Genomic DNA, 21,898 nt, shown 5'->3' on the forward strand with positions numbered 1-21,898 from the left:
TAAATAGCTTTTATTGTAACTTTTTCATTACTAGTCATAGGGAAAAATCGAGACCACTTTTCTGTAGTACAACATGCATGCTAAATCCAATTTTGAGGTGTATTCCTGATAAAAGATTTTTGTGTGGACTTGCAATTTTTTTTTTTGTAAGATTAACTTCCCTTAGTTGTTACTATAAATAACTTATATTGTAACATTTTTATAATTGACTGTAGGGAAAAAACAAGACCACTTTTCTGTGGTACAACATAGATGTTACTCTCCAATTTTAGGTGTATTTTATTATATATAAGGTATCTTTACCTGGTAAGGAGTTTTTTTGGGGACTTAAAAAAAACAAAAGACTTACAATGATTACTAAATAAAATTAACATTCCATTTGCAAATACAGCTGCTAGAGTAAAGAAATTTGCTGCGACGGGCATTTATTGTGACATTCTGGCACTCTTGTTCCCTGTTAGCTTTCCATTCCTTCTTTTTACAGTAGCCATATAGAAAAACATCATAGCTATACTGTTCATGAAAATTAATAAAATTTAGCAGTAAACCACCCCACTACTGACTTATTCTTTCTTCCACATCTTTAAAACCCCCTAATGCGGACCACAACTAAAAGGTTCTTCAAAGCTTTCCCCAAAATTAATACTTTCAGACACTAACTTGCCAGGAACTTTAGCCTTCAGTTATAATATGCCCGGCGGGGGGATTAGCCATGTGTAACATGGCTCTTGTTTAGTATTAAATTATAGAAAGAATTAAGATTTTTTAAAACTTTTAGCAGATAAACATGTAATCAAATTGGTCAGGTTCGCGCCATTTTTCGTCCGAACAGCTGTTGTATTCAAGCGGTCTAAACATAAAATTTAGCCTGGTGACCCATACATTTTTAGCCCTTTTTATGCTCACAATACAATGATTTATACGCAAGAAAAACAAAGAAAAAATCTATGAAACAGCTTTTTCAAAATCTAGAAAAATATTCTTCACTATTAGCATTTTTCATTGAAAAAAGTTCACAAAAGCGAATAAAAAATAAGATTTATTTTCCATTTGTACCAATAATTGTAAGGATAAAGTATTACAAGTATGACTATGATATCAAATAAGCTTATAATAAAATCTGTAAAAAGAATAAACCTTATTGTGCTGTCTTGATGTATATTTTGGTTGGTATTTATTAAAAGCCAGAAAATTATGAAAATGTTGAAACATCGCTGACAGTTTCAGCAATAGTGGGTGTGTTCAAAACAATTTTTCACAAAAACAAGCCTGGTGGCCCATTGTTTTTATTTGTTCATTGTTTTCAGCACAAGTTTTCCTATCATATATATGAATTTGAAAAAATTCTATGAAAGGAAAAAAAACACTATAGGAATTCTCTTTAATTTCAGATTTAATACCCACATTAGCCATCTTTTAGTCTGTGTTCAGACCGTATGTTTTGTTGAGATTACTCCTGAGGCTATTCAAATTTTGTATAATTATGTCCTTTTTCTTCTCAAAACATACGATAATCAGAGCCAAGACTGATGAAGTCAGAATTTTTTTACAGATTTTTATTTCTAAAATATAGAAAAGATTATCTAGTCGGTAGCCGGACTAGCCATCTTTATACTCAAAACAATTTCAAAAATTAAAAAAGTAATATCAAATGATAAACAAGAGGGCCATGAAGACCCTGTATTGCTTACCTGATGTATTGACCTAAAGATCATCAAGATTAACATGCAGTCCAAGTTTCATTAAGATATGGCATAAATGTGGCCTCTAAAGTGTTAACTAGCTTTTCTTTAGATTCGATCCGGTGACCTAGTTTTTGACCCGACATGACCCAGATTCGAACTTGACCTAAAGATCATCAAGTTTAACATTCTGAATAAGTTTCATGAAGATACAGTCATAAATGTGGTCTCTAGAGTGTTAACAAGCTTTTTGACCTAGCGACCTAGTTTTAGGCCCCACCTGACCAAGATTTGAACTTGACCTATAGATCATCGAGATTAACATTCTGATCAAGTTTCATTCAGATATGGTCATAAATGTGGCCTCTTAAGTGTTAACTAGCTTCTCCTTTGATTTGGCCCCGTGACCTAGTTTTTAACCAACATGACCCAGATTCAAACTTGACCTAAAGATCATCAAGTTTAACATTCTAACTAAGTATTATGAAGATACAGTCATAAATATAGCCTCTAGAGTGTTAATCAGCTTTTCCTTTGATTTGATCTAGTGACCTAGTTTTTAACCCCAACTAACCCAGATTTGAACTTGACCTATAAATCATCAAAATTAACATTTTGACCAAGTTTCATTAAGATATGGTCATAAATGTGGCCTCTACAGTGTAAACTAGCTTTTGCTTTTATTTGACCCGGTGGCCTAGTTTTAGATCCTACATTACCCAAATTCAAAGTGGACCTTGAAATCATCAAGATTAACATTTTGGTTAAGTTTCATGAAGATACAGTCGTAAATGTGACCTCTAAAGTGTTAACAAGTTTTTCCCCTGGTGACCTAGTTTTTAATCCCAGATAACTCAATATCAAATACGTCCAAGATTTTATTGAGGGTAACATTCTGACCAAGTTTCATTAAGATTTGGTCAAAATTGTGACCTCTAGATTGTTAACAAGCTTTTCCTTTGATTTGACCTAGTGACCTAGTTTTTGACCTCAGATAAACCAATATCGAACTCATCCAAGATTTTAGTGAGGGTAACATTCTGACCAAGTTTTATTAAGATTGGGCCAAAAATGTGACCTCTAGAGTGTCGAATTGTTGACGACGGACGGACGGACGACGGACACAGGGCGATCACAAAAGCTCACCTTTGAGCACTTCGTGCTCAGGTGAGCTAAAAATCGATTTATCAAAATCTTGATAAAAATGTTTGTGATGGTGAGGGGAGACCACTGCACATGAGGTTAATGTGCTTACTCTTCAATTGATTACCTCCCTTTCGAACAACATCAGCTATTGGTATCAACCACAAGCGGAGTGTAAAATGGCAGGTAATAAGATACAGTTAACAGCCCCTCGTTACTCAGCTAAAGGAAGAAACACTCTCATTTCATTATAGATCTGATTGAAAATAGATAGCCTGAGCTTATGCAAGTAACCAATGTTATAGAACTGATGCGAATGAAGAGGAAGGGTAAAAGTCTGCTTGAAAATCATAATTTCTTATGCCAATTACAGTCTGTGGGTTTGTACAAAAATAGGTTTGACTGTTCTCTAGAAAAAATATGAAATACGCTGTTCATTTTGACAGATTTAAGGAGAAAAGAAATAGGGTATTACTAACAGGTCTCAGAAAAAGGATCAGATCGATTTCTAAAGAGAAGGTATTTGTTTTTATCTCCAGAACATTGTGTAAAAGCCTTGCATTGATATATTTATATGTAACTCATTGGGAAAGTAAATGTTCTTTCGGGCCAGTCATGCTATTGTAATTCATAAAATCGTCATCTTTAAAAAGGAAACATTTAATCTCTGTGTGATATTTTATTTTATATTATATTTGTATCAATGGCTGCATATGTCCTCGGTATATGCTGGAGACTTCGCCCGCAGCAATACTCTATCTAACTTTTACAGATACTAATACACCTATATTCAGTACAAACTTTGAGTTGAAGAGAAATGAAGCATTTGTTGGCTGAAAACGACGAGTTTGTTATATTTTTCTGCACTTAAATTATAATAGAACAAAATCATAATATCAGAATAGTCCACTATTTTCAGTTTACAGGTTTTGGGTTCTTAATTCGTGATTTAAAAAATAATTTATAGGAAAAGAGTGCTTTATATTCAAAATGAATAATATTCTTTACTACTCTTGTTATTGCACTTGCCCAGCGTCGATGTTGGTGTGGCCGTTGGTAAAAGTTTTGGAAAAATTCAAGTATCTCTGTTACCCAAAGCTTTAGACTTGAAACTGAAAAATAGTTATTTTTTATCGAAGTCTACACCAGAAGAAACAATCCCCATAACTCTGATTAAATTTTGACAAAGTTATATGCCCCTTTTTAACTAAGAATTTTTGGGTTAAAGTTTTTACTGGGAAAGCTCTAATTCAAAGTCATGCACTGAAAAATGTTGACCGCACTGTCATCAGACAGCTTTTGTTCTGCATAAAATTCTCTACTTAAAAATTAACCTTTAGCCTGCTGGCGGCAAGTGTTTTTGCCTTTGCGACCAGTGCAGACCAAGATTGGATGTGCAGTCAGATCATGGTCTGCACTGTTCGCTATTCAGTCCGTACCCTTACGAAAATGAAATATGGAAACAAGCTGGCATTAAGCTGCAAGGTAACTGTCAATGATCTGGCAACAGTCTGTCAAAAAAAAAAGGTAACTGGAAATAACCTGACTCCTATATGGGAACAAACTTCCAAGAAAAAAATTTTAGCTGAAAATAATATGGACACTATTTCCATATTATTTCCAGTTTCTGGGAACAATCTGCAAACTAAATGACAATAAACTGGCTCATAACAATCAGCATGTAAACACACTGACAATATTGTCAGCTTGTTTCCAGTGTCTGGAAGAAATCTGGCAGGAAAATGGCAAGAAACTGGAAATAAAAAACATAATTTCTATAATCGAATTGAATGAGTACTGAGTACCATCTTGCATACAAAAACTTAAGCAAAAAATGCTTTGTGGAAAAGGGGCTTAATTTTGGAAAAAAAGTATAGTTATTGGACCTGCTTAGTACATGTCAGGTCATGACATTGAACAAGTGTGTAATTAGTTTCAATCTATAATTTTGTAAAAAAACACAAACAAAAAAACATAGGGGCATGTCCAATAACTTCTATTCTTTGAATATCGGGATAAAAATTACATAAGTGACAATATTGTATGGATTGGCTGTCTGTCTGACAGTACATTGGATATAAATTTACTCAGAGCAGATTCTGACAATGCACTGGCTACACAATGGCAATACACTGGCAATATACCCATCTTAGCAATTTTCACAGCAAAACAAATATTACAAGACACCTTATCAAAATGGCCAAGTGTTGCATTTTTCCCTCCAAAACTATTTTCAGTTTTTAATAGTTTTCCAGCACTGATGGGCACATTGTAAAGGTACTTTTTCATCATTTTACAGTTACTTGTTTTCATTGTAACACAGATTCTGTCCGCAACAAGTATTTTTGCTAAACAGATACAGAAATTTTAAAAGTCATGTATTTTCACTACCCTGTAAAATTAAACTTGCAGATTTACCATAATCTTTGTCAAATTTCCTTTGGGCTCAATATTATATTATTGATAACTGAAATATTGCAAATCTGAATTTGTATTAAAATTGAGTCACAAGCAAATGAAGGTTTTAAGTCACATTAAAATTCATATTAAACATTAATAAGGATAAATAGAAAAAAATATATACTGACACTAAACTGGAAACAAACTTCCCATACACTGACAATGCTATGACAATACAATGTAATAAAGGCAATTTTCCTAGGGGGAAATAAAAAAAATTAGTAACACTGAATAGTAAGCGATATATGGGATACTTGTCCATCTTTAGCTCAGTAGGTAGAGCGTCGATCTACGGATCATGGGGTCGCGAGTTCGATCTTAGGACGGGGCTTATGTTCTCTGTGACTATTTGATAAATGACATTGTGTCTGAAATCATTAGTCATACACCTCTGATTCATGTGGGGAAGTTGGCAGTTACTTACAGAGAACAGGTTTATACTGGTACAGAATTCAGGAACACTGGTTAGGTTAACTGCCCCCAGTTACATGACTGAAATACTGTTGAAAAACAGCATTAAACCCAAAACAAACAAACAAAACTAGTCCATCTGCCACACTAATGTATACCCGCTGTTACATGACTGAAATACTGTTGAAAAACGGCGTTAAAACCCAAAACAAAAAAACACTAATGTATAAGTGCTCATAACTTTGTACTGCATAAAGGAATTTAGTTAAAACTTTAAATAATGATTCCAGTTTGCTAAAGTGTTTCTCTTGTCCATGTAAGAGAGCCTGGCATGTTGTGACTGACTATACACTGACAATACAATGACAACACACTGGCAATATGCCAGTGTGTTGTCAGAAAAATATTTCCAGTTGACTGGCTGTGCACTGACAATACAAGGACAACAGACTGGAAAGTCCAAAAAGCCGCTTGTTTGTCAGTTGTGTATCCAGTGTGTTGCCAGATTGACATTGCATACCAGTTTGTTGCCAGATTGTTGTCAGTGTTTATTTCCAGATACCTCTATATAATTTAGCTCCTTCAAATAGTTTTATATGAAAAATCAATGAAATTTTGTTAAAACGTCATTACAAACATCACTGACAACAAACTGTATATAAACTGACAGCAGACTGGAAGTTAAATTTTACAGCTGGTTTTCAGATCTGGAAATTAGCTGACAAGCACATGGACACATGATGGTTATTAAGTGGCAACACACTGGATCAGTTTATTGTCAGCTCTGGAAATAGGCTGGCAAGTAACTGGATTTTAGAGTATTATTGACTGGAAACACACTGGACATAAACTGACCACACACTGACAATAGGGAAGGTTTTTCATAAGGGTAGATTTTCAGTGAAGTCCCCTTTGAATAATAAGTGGTACTGCCCAAATTGAAGATGGACCAGTCCATTATAAAATTTTAGCAGGGTAAGGGTTAAACAGTGTTGGGGGACCCACATGATCTGATAAAGCTGTCCAGTGTGTTGTCTGTCTCTGTCCCGTTTTCCTCATCTGTGTCATTACCTTATATAGATAAAGACAGCTGTTTTGTGATTGATTTCTAGTCTATCCTATAGTCTAAAGTAGGTGGTCTGGTGCTGTTGTCCTGTTATTTGCAGGCTGTATGTTTTATGCTTGTCCGCATGTCTGACAGTTTTTTGTCATTTGTTTTCGGAGAATCATAGCTCTAAAACAGGGCGAGGATTTTCAAATAGCTAAACACAAATTTTTTACTATGAAACTAGGTAAGATACAGTTGCTAGCAATCTGACTAAAGTACTTGATCTTCTTAACGAAGATCTGAGAACGACCCATTCACATTCGTCTTCTGTATATTTTGGATTTCCAGTATTGCTATTTTTATTTTATCCAATCAGACGACATGTTCGAATGTCAAAGAGTAAGAAAAATGTGCAGTTATTCCAGGGCTCGAACCCAGGACCCCTCGCTTACAAAGCAAGTGGCCTACCGACTGAGCTAACCGGCTATCTGATACATTATGACATAAGAATTGTAAATATCAAAAGTCAAGGCTACAGGTAGATATGCAAGATGTTGTAAGTTAGGCTCTGATTGGCTAGCGAAAGGGTCGTCAGAACGAGGCAATGAATAGGTCGTTCTCAGATCCTATGCGTAGCGTAATAGGATGTGTACTTTAGTCAGATTGCAGTTGCTAGACTCTGGTCACTAGGTTTAAGTTCAAGGTCTAACTAAGAGGTCAAAGTTTCTTTTCTGCTTCATTTGTCATCTAAACCACTGGGGAAAAAATCATGCAGTAAGCATAAATGCATTGTTCACTTGCAGAGTGCTTAGTTTCCCTGTATCAAAGCTGCCATTAGGAGTATTAATCACCTTCCATGATAGCTCAAGTTAAAAAAAAATTGTGAAGAAATCAGTGGAACTACCAGGCATTAATTATCAAGAATGTTTTGCCCTAGTTAGTGTGGTAATTGTACCAAATCATTCCAGTCTTAGATAAGGAAATTATTGACCATAAAGCTTAATTAGATAATGATAATGATGAGTTTCATGTATGACAGTAATATAACAGATACAGGTTTGGCATGGAACTCTATTGTTACAGAATAGAGTGACAATTTGTAAACAAAGAAGAATTTGTATAGCAAGCAGCCGTTATAATAGTAGACACTGTTGAGACAGAGTAAAATGTTTTTGTTTAAAATTTAAGGCTGACGTTTTTTGTAAAGGCCTTTTACTAAGAATTTCATTTAAAGGAAATTAAAGTATCCGCTTTTATAGAGAGGTATGTTTTCTTTCCAGAGGTGACTAGTAAACAGAGGTACAAATTATACTGTGTATGATCAGTTGAACATTGGTACTGGAAGCGCCATGGAAATACTGCATGGCTCACTGAGTGGCACCAATATGTTTATTTTGATTTAATGAACTTTTTACCATGAAGATACAAAAGAAACTGATATCTGATAATTAAATGATGTTACATGGAAAAATGTTTTATGTTTGAGGTTTCAATGTAACTTATTATATATACTGTAAAAGCACATATTTTCACTGGGTCAAAATTTTGCAAATTTGAAATTCTGAGTATGTTCGCGAAGTTTAATATTCACAAAAACTGTAAAAATGGTATCCTGCTTGAATTAGAATAATGGTGAATATTTATGCAAGGACTATAATTTCGCGAGATGTAGGGCCTCGCGAATATAGTGAAAATTAAACCCTCGTGAAATTTCTGCTTTTTCAGTATCTTGATTCCCTTTCACTGAGAAGACATATACTCAATGTTTATTTAAAATGCTGAGCATGTACAAAAGTCAGTAGTTGAAGATATTTTGCAACTTAAGAAAATTATTCAATAGAAAAAAAGAACTGTTGCCTTACTTGTCATGCGATTCCCACAAAGACACCTGAGATAATTAATTCTGTAACATGACTGTGTATTGTGTTTGTATGACCTTATCTGTAATACTGGTACTAATTAATTAGTTTACCTGAGAAGTCCATGTTGACCTTATGGGTGGTACTGATTACTAATAAACTTTGATAATGTGGCAGTTGACCTCAATACAATCGACGCTGTTTATTTTCCAGTACAGGTAAATCCAGTATTTGCTTTATAATGGATCTATGATGGATTATCTTTGAAAACCCCTGGACTTACTGGACTCAACTGCCACATTATCAAAGCTTATTAGTATTTATGATTTAGGTGTATGTCATCAAAACACAGAAATATTTGACAAGCAAACAATATCTTTACCAATAATCTATCTGAACATTGCATGTTCTGCCATACTGTCCTGTATGACCTATACTGTGTTGGTGCGCCATAAAACCCAAATAAATAAATAAATAAATAAATGTCCTGTATGATGGATACTTCAAATGTTCTGAAAATACCCAGGCAAAATGATGACCATGGTTGACCATGGTTTTTGGTTTTAACGTGGTCAAATCAAGATACTGTAAAAGCAGAAATTTTCGCGAGGGTTATTATTATTATTATTATTATTATTATTATTATTATTATGGTGAAAACATGGTCAGGAGCATGGTCGACCATGGTGATATAAGATTGGCCATGGTCAGAAAAGACTGTCAACAGTTTGAACATGGTCTACCGTGGTCAACTTTTTTCAACCACGGTTGACCATGGACTACCATGGTCATGTTGATAATTTTCACACTTATCAAGTTTTACAATGCACCAAAGACGCCTGACTGCATTTTGGCTCCAAAAGTTTTCCTAGTTATAGACTAGTTTTCCTGCATTTATAGACAGATTCAAAGGTAAACTTTCATAGTCTGACTTTAATTTTTTGTCATCTTAGCAATTTTATAACAAATATATGACTGACATGCAAAAATAGATATCATCATCATCATGACTGCTATTGTCATGTATTTTCATGACCCTTTCAAATTCATATTTATACATTTAATTACTTACATGTCTTGGTGAAATATTTTTATATATTTTAAACAAACCTTCAACATGAATGTTTTTAATTTGTAAGGTGCAAAACATTGTTTCAAATATACTGATTTTAAAATATATCAAAATAGTGTACCTATTTTTGGGATAGTCAATAATTACCATGGTTGACTGTGTTCCACAACCATGGTCTACCATGCCCCCCCCCCCCAACCTTGGTTGTCTACCACTGTCATAAAACATGGTATCGGACCATGGTAAAAAAAAAAAAAAAAAAACCCCTGTTCAACCATGGACAAAAAAATCATGGTTGACCATGGTATGATACCATGTTTTATGACGGTGGTGCCAATTACCACAGCCATGGTAAACCATTGTGCATGACCATGGTATACCATGAATTACCATGGTAATAAACCGTCAATTTCGACTGGGCAATTGTCCGCCTTTAAAAATTTGTGCCATTTGTAAATAAATAAAAGTAAACAATTGCAAAAACTGTTCCACCTAGTTATGTGAAATTTCAGCACTGCCCCTGCGAAATGAAACATTACTGTTCACGAACAGTTCATGAACAGTGCATGAACACTTCATGAATTGTTCGTGAAGATAAAATGCACTAATTCTTGAAACATTCTTAAATACCGTATTCATGAACAGTGCATGAAAAGTGAAAGATGACTTAAAGAACTAATTTACATGAAAAGTTCATGAACTATTCACTTAAAGACTAGTTCTTGATATATAGTTGAACATGAATAGTTTATGAACTTCTTGCTATATGTTTTTATTGTGCCATTTTATTTTCACGAACTAGCAGTGAACCGTTCATGAACATGATTCTTCATTAGTTCATGAACTACCTGTCATGAGTAGTGCATGTAAGATTCAAGAAAATAACATCATGATTGTTCCTTTAACCTTTTATCATGGACAATTCAGGAACTCTGTGTGATTATTTAGTAGTACATGAACTGTTCATGAACACATTTTAAGGACAGTTCATGTCCAAAAATTCATGAACACAAATCAAGGACTATTGTAGGTTAGTTCATGAACAGTTCTTTAATGGTTTGAAGTGTTCATGATTTCAAGAACTGCATTTCGCAGGGGACCATATATTGAAATTGCATCAAAATGAATATATGTAACAGTTCTTTGAAACTTGTGAGTTTTTTAAGGCATTGAACTGTCCAAAAGTGTGGCCCCTTCATGCAGTCCTTTTCCTGAACTCAATGTATTTTTTCCTTTTTTTTTTTGTGATCAGTCAATTTGATTCTACTAGATTCAGGACTGATCATTCATTTTGGTACTGCACTAGATTCATGGTAAAAACCAGTTCCAGCATCAGTTATAATCTTCATAAAAAAGCTGTAAACTCTTGATTGGGTTGTAAAACCAACATTCATGATTCATCTTTCTTGACAATTGTTGAAAATGCAAACAATTGTGAGTTCATTATTATCATTGTTTGACAGTACAATTAATGGACATCTTCAGAATTTAGGGTTGATACCCCTTTGTTGTGAACATAGTATTTGAGAACCATTAGTTCAAAGAATGAAAACATGATATTGGAAAACCTGTCAAGAACAGAAAATGAACTGTTGCTTTTTGGTTGACTATTCAAACCTATTGATTTTATATAAAAATGAGATTAAAATCTTGTTTGATTAATATGGCATGGCACGTGTTGACAAACATAAATTCTCTACTTAAGGTGATTGTGTTACCTTTGTGGGAAAAAATGGGTTGTTGCTAGTACTATGTTCAACATATTAAAGAGTACCACATTGCCTGCTACAGAAAGCTTTTTATGCCCCCACCACTTTGGGGGGGGCATATAGATTTGCTCTTGTCCGTCCGTCCGAAAATGTTGTGTCGCGCGTAGCTCTGAAAGTATTTGACGTAGAGTCACAAAACTTTACAGGAATGTTGGTCAGCATGTGTTGTTGTGCACCTGGGGTTTCGCGTCTGGATTCATTCAGTCATGTAGAAGTTATGGCCCCTGACTTTGTAAAAATTGGTCATTTTAATGTTGTGTCGCGCGTAGCTCTGAAAGTATATGACGTAGAGTCACAAAACTTTACAGGAATGTTGGTCAGCATGTGTAGTTGTGCACCTGGGGTTTCGCGTCCGGATTCACATTTCACAGAAACCTAATTTTTTATTTATTTTTTTTTTGGTGCCTAACGATCTGGAGGCCAGTGCATTTAAATAAATTAACTAATTTATTCCTTTTCTTTTATAATCAATGTCTGAACATAAGGTGTGAAGATGGAAAATTTCAATTGTGAGGTTGGTCAAACATAGAACAAATACACTGTTTTTCCAAGTTTGGTAACTGTATGTTTCAAGTGTGATCTAATATATTAATGCATGCTCTTTGGTCCAAAGGCTAAACAATCGGGAGATCTGGCGGTCTTTCAAAATATGACACCTTGATTATTTTCCTGGCACCAAACAACTTTGGCTATTGTGTACCTTGCTGCACCACATTTTACTGATTTTTATTTTTTTTAAATATAATAATGGCAATTCACATTAAAAAATCTACATAATTATAACACAAATTAAGTCCACATATAATACTTAGATGCCCATTAAGGTGTGGCAGAAAATAATTCACTTGTCCATAATGCATTGATCATGTACATTTTGTATTTCATTAGTGAAATAATCTACAATGACATCAGCAAACATAATCCTGTGGAATTGAACATAATAATTAGTTATACTATTATTTTCCTTTTGGGATTCTGACTGAAAATTTCTATGGCAATTTGGACTCATACTGTTTTTTTATATATTGTTTTTTTTTGACAGCATGGCCAAGATCTTTTGTTATTTTTGACAACGGAAGAAACAGTCCCTTACGAAAATGAAATATGGAAACAAGCTGGCATTAAGCTGCAAGGTAACTGTCAATGATCTGGTAACAGTCCGTCAAAAAAAAAAAGTAACTGGAAATAATCTGACTCCTACAGGGGAACAAACTTCCAAGAAAAAAAGTCTATCTGAAAATAACATGGACACTATTTCCGTATTATTTCCAGTTTCTGGGAATAACCTGCAAACTATATGTCAATAAACTGGCTCATAACAATCAGCATGTAAACACACTGACAATATTGTCAGCTTGTTTCCAGTGTCTGGAAGAAATCTGGCAGGAAAATTGCAAGAAACTGGAAATAAAAAACATAATTTCTATAATCAAATTGATATGGCAACACACTGGAATTGTAAACAAGAGCTGTTGGAGGACAGCAAATTATGCCTCAACAGCCTTGTCAATTGAATGAAGACAAAAGTCGGAAAAGGGGAATAATCTTGTAAAAATGCAAAACAGGATAATGGAACCTGCACAGTGCATATCAGCTTATGAAAGTGGACAAGTGTGTGAAGTTTCAATCCATTACCATTAGTGAGTACTGAGATACCAGCTTACATACAAAAACGTAAGCAAAAAATTCTACATTGTATGTGGAAAAAGGGGCATAATTTTGAAAAAAAAAGATATGGGACCTGCTTAGTGCATGTCAGATCATGACAGTGAACAAGCGTGTAATTAGTTTCAATCCATTCCCATAAGTGAGTACTGAGATACCAGCTTACATACAAATCCTTAAACCTTAAGTCGAAAAAAGGCCATAATTTTGTAAAAAAAACAACATACGGGCATGTCCAATAACTCTACTATTCTTTGAATAGTCGAGATAAAAATTACGTAAGTGAAAATATTGTATGGATTTTCTGTCTGTCTGACAGTACAGTGGAAATAAATTTACTCAGAGCAGATTGTGACAATGCACTGGCTACACACTGGCAATACACTGACCCATCTTAGCAATTTTCACAGCAAAACAAATATTACAAGACACCTTATCATAATGGCTGAGTATTGCGTTTTTCCCTCAAAAATTATTTTCAGTTTTCAATAGTTTTCCAGCATTGATGGGCACATTGTAAAGGTACTTTTTCATCATTTTACAGTTACCGTATTTTCCCGAATTAAGGCCCCCCCTCTAATTAACGCCCCCCACCCATTTTGGAGGGGGAAAAAAGTCAACAAGAACGGGAAAAAATCACCTACCTCATTTTTATAAGTCCACATAATAAGTAATTTACAGTACTAAAGTCCAATGTATTAAAAATTAAACACACTTTTAAACAGTCCATGTACCGTAAGTCCAAAACATTTGTACTAAGTACGGTACGTAACAGAAAATTAAACGGTAAATACATTTTTGATTTGTTTTTACACCACTCGCGCACACGCTTCCTGCCGACTTTAAACAAACTTGCAGCAATGTGTTTACGATATACCCTTTTCTTCGGCAGTTTTAAGAATTTTTAACTTAAAAGCAGGCACAGCAGCGTGTCAAACCACTGACATTGTGTATTGCGCTATCAGCTACCCGCATGTACTAAGGAAAATGTTATCGGAGTACACAGCTGTTTGGGTCATGACGTAATGTGTAGTGTCGCGAGCGTGTCAAGAAGTCAGACATGGAATACACGAGGCACCGTATTTAAATGCATAAAAGACACACTGCATTAAATTGGATGCCAAATAATTACGTTTTGGGGGGATTAAACAACATAGAAACTCTTTACAGCTAGTTTGAACAATGTTTTTAAGTTTTGTAAAAATTTTCATTTTTTATTTTTTTACCTCAAATAAACGCCCCCTCTTTGGAAAATGTAACGCCCCCGGGGGCGTTAATACGGGAAAATACGGTATCTGTTTTAATTGTAACACAGATTCTGTCCGCAACAAGTATTTTTGCTAAACAGATACAGAAATTTTAAAAGTCATGTATTTTCGCTACCCTGTAAAATTAAACTTGCAAATTTACCATAATCCCGGTCAAAGTTCCTTTGGTTTCAATATTATATTATTGATAAATCTTAATTGGTATTAAAATTGAGTCACAAGCAAATGAAGGTTTTAAGTCACATTAAAATTCATATTAAACATTAATAAAGATAAATAGAAAAAAATATATACTGACACTAAATTGGAAACAAACTTCCCATACACTGACAATGCTATGACAATACAATGGTAATAAAGACAATTTTCCTGGGGGGAAATAAATAAGATTAGTAACACTGAGTAGCAAGCGATATATTGGGATACTAGTCCATCTTAAGCTCAGTAGGTAGAGTGTCGATTTCTACGGATCACGTGGTCGTGAGTTCGATCTTTAGATGGGGTTTATGTTCTCCGTGACTATTTGATAAACGACATTGTGTCTGAAATCATTAGTCCTCCACCTCTGATTCATGTGGGGAAGTTGGCAGTTACTTGCAGAGAACAGGTTTGTACTGGTACAGAATCCAGGAACACTGGTTAGGTTAACTGCCCCCTGTAACATGACTGAAATACTGTTGAAAAACAGCGTTAAACCCAAAACAAACAAACAAAACTAGTCCATCTGCCACACTTATGTATAAGTGCTAATAACTTTGTAATGCATAAAGGAATTTAGTTAAAACTTTAAATAATGATTTCAGTTTGCTAAAGTGTTTCTCTTGTCCATGTAAGAGAGCCTGGCTTGTTGTGACTGACTATACACTGACAATACAATGTCAACACACTGGCAATATGCCAGTGTGTTGTCAGAAAAATATTTCCAGTTGACTGGCTGTGCACTGACAATACAAGGACAACAGACTGGAAAGTCCAAAAAGCCGCTTGTTGTCAGTTGTGTATCCAGTGTGTTGCCAGATTGACACTGCATACCAGTCTGTTGCAAGTTTGTTGTCAGTGTTTTATTTCCAGATACCTCTATATAATTTAGCTCCTTCAAATAATTTTATATGAAAAATCAAGGAAATTTTGTTAAAATGGCATTACAAACATCACTGACAACAAACTGTATATAAACTGACACCAGACTGGAAGTTAAATTTTACAGCTGGTTTTCAGGTCTGGAAATAAACTGACAAGTACATGGACACATGATGGTTATTCAGTGGCAACACACTGGGTCAGTTTATTGTCAGCTCTGGAAATAGGCTGGCAAGTAACTGGATTTTAGAGTATTATTCACTGGAAACACACTGGACATAAACTGACCATACACTGACAATAGGGAAGGTTTTTCATAAGGGGTTACATATTTGATAAAACAATGATAATAATGACCACATTTTTTTTTCACATCATATTTTTCGTTTCCTCAAAATAAAATCAATATGAACAAATAAATGAATAAATAAATAAATAAATAAATAAATTTCGAATCAACGCTGTTGAAGTACACATAACAAAACTGTATTGTTCAACCTGAAATTCTACGACGCAGATAAAGCCTTCCAAGATTCCAATAAAAACGAAGAACTCTGGAAATTGGTTTTGTCTATCTTTGAAAATTAACAGCTGATGAACAAAATAAATATACAGTAAATGGAATTTCAGCCACAATAAATATATTAAAAAAAATGCAAATGTCTGGAGAAAACACTAATATATATATATTAATTGTCAGTTCTAATTCTGTGTGCGCTTTTTATACCTCATTATACATTAATTGCAATTTTTCCCCATTTACTTGAAAAAATCAACTTTAATATTTAAACTGAAATGACTTAACTATTTTTTTTCATTTAGTAATACCAAAATGTCAAATAAAATTCTTGGCAAAAATACTTCTGCCAAACTGTCTGAGATGCCTTCAATTATCGCTCCAATTTAATTGGCCAAAAAATATTACACAAGGTTTCACCTGTCAAAGCAAGCAGTTGGTTTTCAACTAAACATACCGGAGCACCTGTTCTAGAAAAATGCAATCAGATTTTCTAAAAATAAAATTCCGATTTTCAGGTACGGAAATGGATTTTCTGACGTCTTGTTGCCTCCGTGCAAAAACAGCATATCTAATTTAACATTAATTTTCAGTTAAGCCAATTTTGCTCCAAAATGACAATTTACAATATGTATTAGCAATCAGGGAAATGGACAAGCATGCTGGAAAATGCATTAGCAAAACGCTCGTAATTTTTGCGTTTTTATTGCGCACACACCAGTATAGATTGTTACATTGCATGTGCAAATGTCATCTTGTTATCTTGGCATTTTGGAGTCTTGAAATCTTCAAATGTGATATTGTAATCGTCATTAAATTGATTACATTACGATTACTCATAAGATATTTATGTAACATTCACAAAATTACAAAACTTGCATAGGAGTCAGCTTAATGTGCCGTAAAGCGAGTTTATAAAAAAATTATTACATGTACAAACGAGAGCACCGCAATACGGAGCAATATACGCTTTAAAGGTATGACCATTGACCCCTAAGTGTGACCTTGACCCTGAAGCAAGCCATCTGAAACATGTGCTCTGCATGTCATCTCTATGTGGTGAATATTTGTGTCAAGTTTCCTCAAAATCCTTCAAGGGGTTCAAGAGTTACAGAGCAGACAAGAAATTGCTAACGGACGGACAGACGGACACTGGCATCATAACACACTTTGCTCATTTCAGGCGTATAACAACCACTTTTCCTGCCTCGCTTGGTTTAATTGTTTGATTCCATATTTAAAACCATTTTTAATAATGTCATTTAAAAAATTATGTACCAGACCTAACTTCTCTCCATAAGTAATTGACACATAATGGCAAAGGAAGAACTAATTTAGGTTAAATCCCCTCAAGCTTCATTTTTTTATGCAAGGGAGATAATGCATTTATACAAACAATAATTAGATTCTACAGTTATCTTTTTCTGTTTTTTTTTTTTTTTTGTTTGTCTATTAATGATTGGCAAGAAAAAGTAGAACTACTTGTATTTTAACTGTGACTATATAGCATTATGTTGTATTTCAAGCAACTGTAATTTAGTCAGTTATATTTCATTATTAGTCTCAGTCATAGTTCAAGCCTTATGACAGTTAAGTATATCATTTTGTTGTATTTCATGTTAAATGGTGAAGAATTCCTCTAGGAAGTAGGAAGTGAAGTTTAGGCAGCTACCTAATTAGTGTTTTACTTCAAATAATGGAATGACCGAGCTGTGATCATGTCTCCAATTGAGTCTTTGGCCTTTTCTACTGGCAATTTGGTTTTTGCATGCAACTCGTCATCTTGTTATACTGGTCAAACACACCGGCACACACACATTCACAGACAGAGGTAACACTATACTCACTTAAACATACAAAAGCATGTTGCTAGAAAGCTGGTCCAGGAGATTATGCCCTAGATCTATCTGGACCAGTGCGCTTACTCATCTATTTAGCTTATACTAATTTATTTTAAGTGGATTTTGAAGTAAGTTCTACAACTTATAGTTCTCATTCCTGATGGAATCTATCACCACGAGGATATGAGAGAAGAAAAGCCAGTTTCCCTTTTAAATGCTGAGCGCCAATCATTGGAGCTATTCGTACAATTTTTTATGTCTTAATTGGTGTGACGCGGCCTGAGATCAAACCCGCAACTTTCTGCACTCATAGCTGATGCACTACCTCGAGGCAATTAATTGTCTATTTTTAAGCAAGATGTGATTATGTTTTTTACTACATAAAGAGCAACTTTGTTGCAATTAAAATGTTAAGGAATTACTTCATTTTGTTTATCCGCAACTACAAAACAGTTCTCACAGAACAATGAATGAATGACAACACCTATACTAAACCACATACCTGAAGCTCACACTTCCTGTGACAGATGTACCGACAAACTGTACATGCTGAGCCGAGGTGCCAGATCTGTTGCTTGCAGTAGAAACATATCCTTGGACGCTGGAACTGGTAAAATCGAAATTTGTGACGAATCCGTCGAGGTTCCTCTGACTGAAAATATCCAAAAAGTTATACGCTGAAAGTTTGTATTGCTTGGTTACTTAATGCTTAGCCTTACGTTTTGAGAAAAAAAAATCAAACAACACCAAATCATAGAAAGAAAAGAGTTGTTTCACATGAAAATTGAACAGCATGTAAAACATGTATATTACTCTATGAAACAAGTGTCAGTTTACTGATATAAACATCGAATTCCGGAAAAGGACTGCCTAAAGGGGCCCCACTTCCGGACAGTTAAACGCCTTTACAAACTCACCTTTTTCAAAGAACTGTTATATATGTTCATTTTGATGCATTTGCAGTAGTGTACGAGTGTTGAAATTTCACATAACTAGGTGGAACACAGTTTTCAGCAATTGTTTATTTTTATTTCTTTACAAATGGCATTCATTTTCAAAGGGAGACAACTTTTTCAGAATATTTTAAGAATCCGTCGTACGGGACAGTACGGCAGAACATGTAATGGTCAGGTAAAATATTGGTAAATGTGTTCCTTTATCAAATATTTCTGTGTTTTGATGATATACTCCTAAACCTTAAATTCCACTTTCTAGAAATATTTCAATTTTTTTTTTTTAGTTAAATAGTAATGAGACTGCATAGGGCAGGATGCGGAAGTTTTAATAACAGAGAAGCTATGTAGCTGTGTAACCCATATCAATAACTGAAAATGTGCATAATCACTGCCATGCAAATAACCAAAGCACAAGTTTGTTTAGGTACAAATCCCCCACGATAAAACAAACGATAACCTGTTTGATAATTATGATTTTTTTTCATTAAAACATTCCAATACAGAAATATTTTTGTATAACATTACAGTATGCACTTAACTTCTATCATTGACAACCTTTTTGAGTTCCAAACAAAGTGAACAATAATATAAAACATGCTGTCGTTTAAATTATAGTGGGGGTGGGGTAGTATATGATGAATAACTTATCAAACGGTAATGGTGTGCCTTAATGTGGATATTGGCACTCTAAAATATCTATATGCAACAAGTGACTTGAGTATTGCAGCGGCAATACAGAAGTCCGCTACCAGTATAAAACTTTTTAAAACTATTTTTACTTAAATTTCAATAGTGACCTTCACCTACAAGTTTGTAGGTCAAAGGTTAAGGTTACTATTGAAGGTCAAGTAAAAATTGTTTCTGCTCCATAACTTTTATATGCATTCATGAATTATCATAATGGTACACACAAACATTCCCCATGATGAGTCAATGCGTCAACACATGAGCTATGCTTGTCTGTTAAAGGTCGAGTTAACTGTTTAAGGTCAAGCAAAATTTTGTTTATGCCCCATAACTTTTAATTGCTTTGAAGGATCTTTTTACTACTATATAGAAATGTTTCCCATGATTAGACTATTTGTCATGCACATGACCCAAGGTTGTTGGTCAATGGTCAAGGTCACTACTGAAGGTCAATAAAATTTGTTTCTGCCCCATAACTTTAATGTGTATCGATGGATTATCTTAATACTGCACACAAATGTTCCCCATGATGAGACAATGTGTCATGTACGTGATCTAGCTGTAAGAGGTAATTGTTTGTGTTTTAAATATGAAATCTGGATCTAATATAACATTTAATAATATAATCTGCAAACAAAGCAAGATGAAAATTTCTTGTGACTTAGAATATATAAGGAACTTACATGCCTGCCTGTGTAAGATGGGTTTTTCCCTACCCCAAGGGACAGTATGGAATGAAAAACCAACCGCTTACACAGGCAGACATGTTAGATAATTTTTCTTGCCTATCACGTTCAAAACTGATCGTGTTAATAAATAGATCTGGGTATTTTCTGGCATTATTTTATTGTTTATGGCGTCATAATAGTGCCAGTACTATGTGACGTCACCTAAGTGCACGCTATTTTAGACAAGGTTTTTCCCTCGGGAAAGACCCTGGTGCGTGCTCGGACAATTATACTTTCTCCGCTAGGTAGGAAAGAATGATGGATCTTTTTTTGAAATTACATAAAATTTATGTCTGATGTTCCAAGGGGCGCACACTACCATATTTTGGTGTGTATAGGTCGCGGTAATGTATAGTCCGCATCTAATTTTTGCTCTGGAAATGGTCGGAAAATTTAACTTCCAGCGTATTAGTTGCAGTTAAATTTCAGATTTTTTCCCCAGCAATATTTAATATTTACCGGCAAAAAAGTTATGGCGGCGGCAATATTGATGCCGCGGACTGAATTATTATCAGAAACTGATTGGTGGAAATCGGACAGTGTTATTTTCGTTCCCAACCGTTTCGTACCAACAGTAGGATCGGTAACAGACTACATCAAAGAAAAGCGGCTTTTTGACACTAATTGGCAGCAGACGGTTTGCGCTTACATACTGTTATCATGCAAGTTTAAGTGTGAATTGTTTGCACAGCAATTATAACACCTTTCCGTGTCATGTAATTAACCGCGTTCCTTTGATTCTGAGTAAAAAGATTAACAAAATATCTCTGCTTGGATTTTTTTCTTTTATTTAAAAATCAAAAGTAAAAAATTACCTTTCAAATTTTTTAATACGCTAAGAATTAGTATAAACAATGTAGGACGGATCTGTCCGGATTTTATCCAACCCGGAGTACATGTCAATGGCGTCCAGTAAAACGAAAGTAGAAACAAATGTAATTCAGACTGCAAAAACATCTTTGAATTAAAGTCATTCGTAATTTTAATAGTCTGTATGGGTTATTTACGATATATTTTATTGAACGTAACCGCTATTGGCTGAAAAGCCGCCGATATTGATATTTTTTATCCATTTTGTTCGTTCGTAACAGATGCACATAATTTTGCGAGAGCTACGGTCAGAAAATTGGCCCGAAAAATAAACTGCTGGCAATGTTCTGTCATATAGGTCGCAGGAACTTTTTCAGGCAGCAAAATGGGTAGAAAAAGTGCGACCTATACACACCAAAATACGGTATGTCTGCCCCTTCTGGATCCATGTATGCTATGCCACTTTACACCTAGTTTCAAAATTCAAAATTCTGCAATTAAATCTTAACTCTATAACCTACAATTATTCAAATCATTCACAACAATAGGTCTCCTCTCAAATTTGTTATTTTAATACCTCCAACCTCTATAGTGTCTTCCAATTCATAAAATTAAAAGAATTAATTAAGCGTTTTAATTAATGTAATAAATTACTGATCCCCTATCAGTATCTCTTTGCACATGTTTGTGCTCTAATCAAATGACTGATCCCTTATCATCAAATGACTGATCCCTTATCATCAAATGATTGCTCCCCACACCAGGGAGCAACAAAAGGTCTCCCCAAGGTTTTTGTGAATAGGACAGAATGACAATGTTATGAAGATAACCCTACACCTCTGTGTGTAAGATCAAAGACAGCAAAGATCATTAAAGCAACCAAGGTTAATTCACACTGCCAC

The 21,898-nt window shown here is 34.5% G+C and overlaps 1 protein-coding gene across 12 annotated transcripts in view; it reads right to left on the bottom strand.

Moving 5' to 3' along the window:
- Positions 1 to 21,898, bottom strand: part of LOC123538148 (tensin-3-like) — a 438,691-nt gene that overhangs the window by 370,025 nt on the left and 46,768 nt on the right. For all 12 annotated transcript variants that reach the window (XM_053530078.1, XM_053530076.1, XM_053530075.1 and 9 more), the window contains exon 2: positions 18,318 to 18,467. In XM_053530078.1, coding sequence (XP_053386053.1) covers positions 18,318 to 18,467 — 150 coding nt within the window. The remainder of the gene's footprint in view (positions 1 to 18,317; positions 18,468 to 21,898) is intronic.

The sequence above is a fragment of the Mercenaria mercenaria genome, chromosome 18, assembly GCF_021730395.1.
Source record: "Mercenaria mercenaria strain notata chromosome 18, MADL_Memer_1, whole genome shotgun sequence".
Lineage (NCBI taxonomy): Eukaryota > Metazoa > Mollusca > Bivalvia > Venerida > Veneridae > Mercenaria > Mercenaria mercenaria.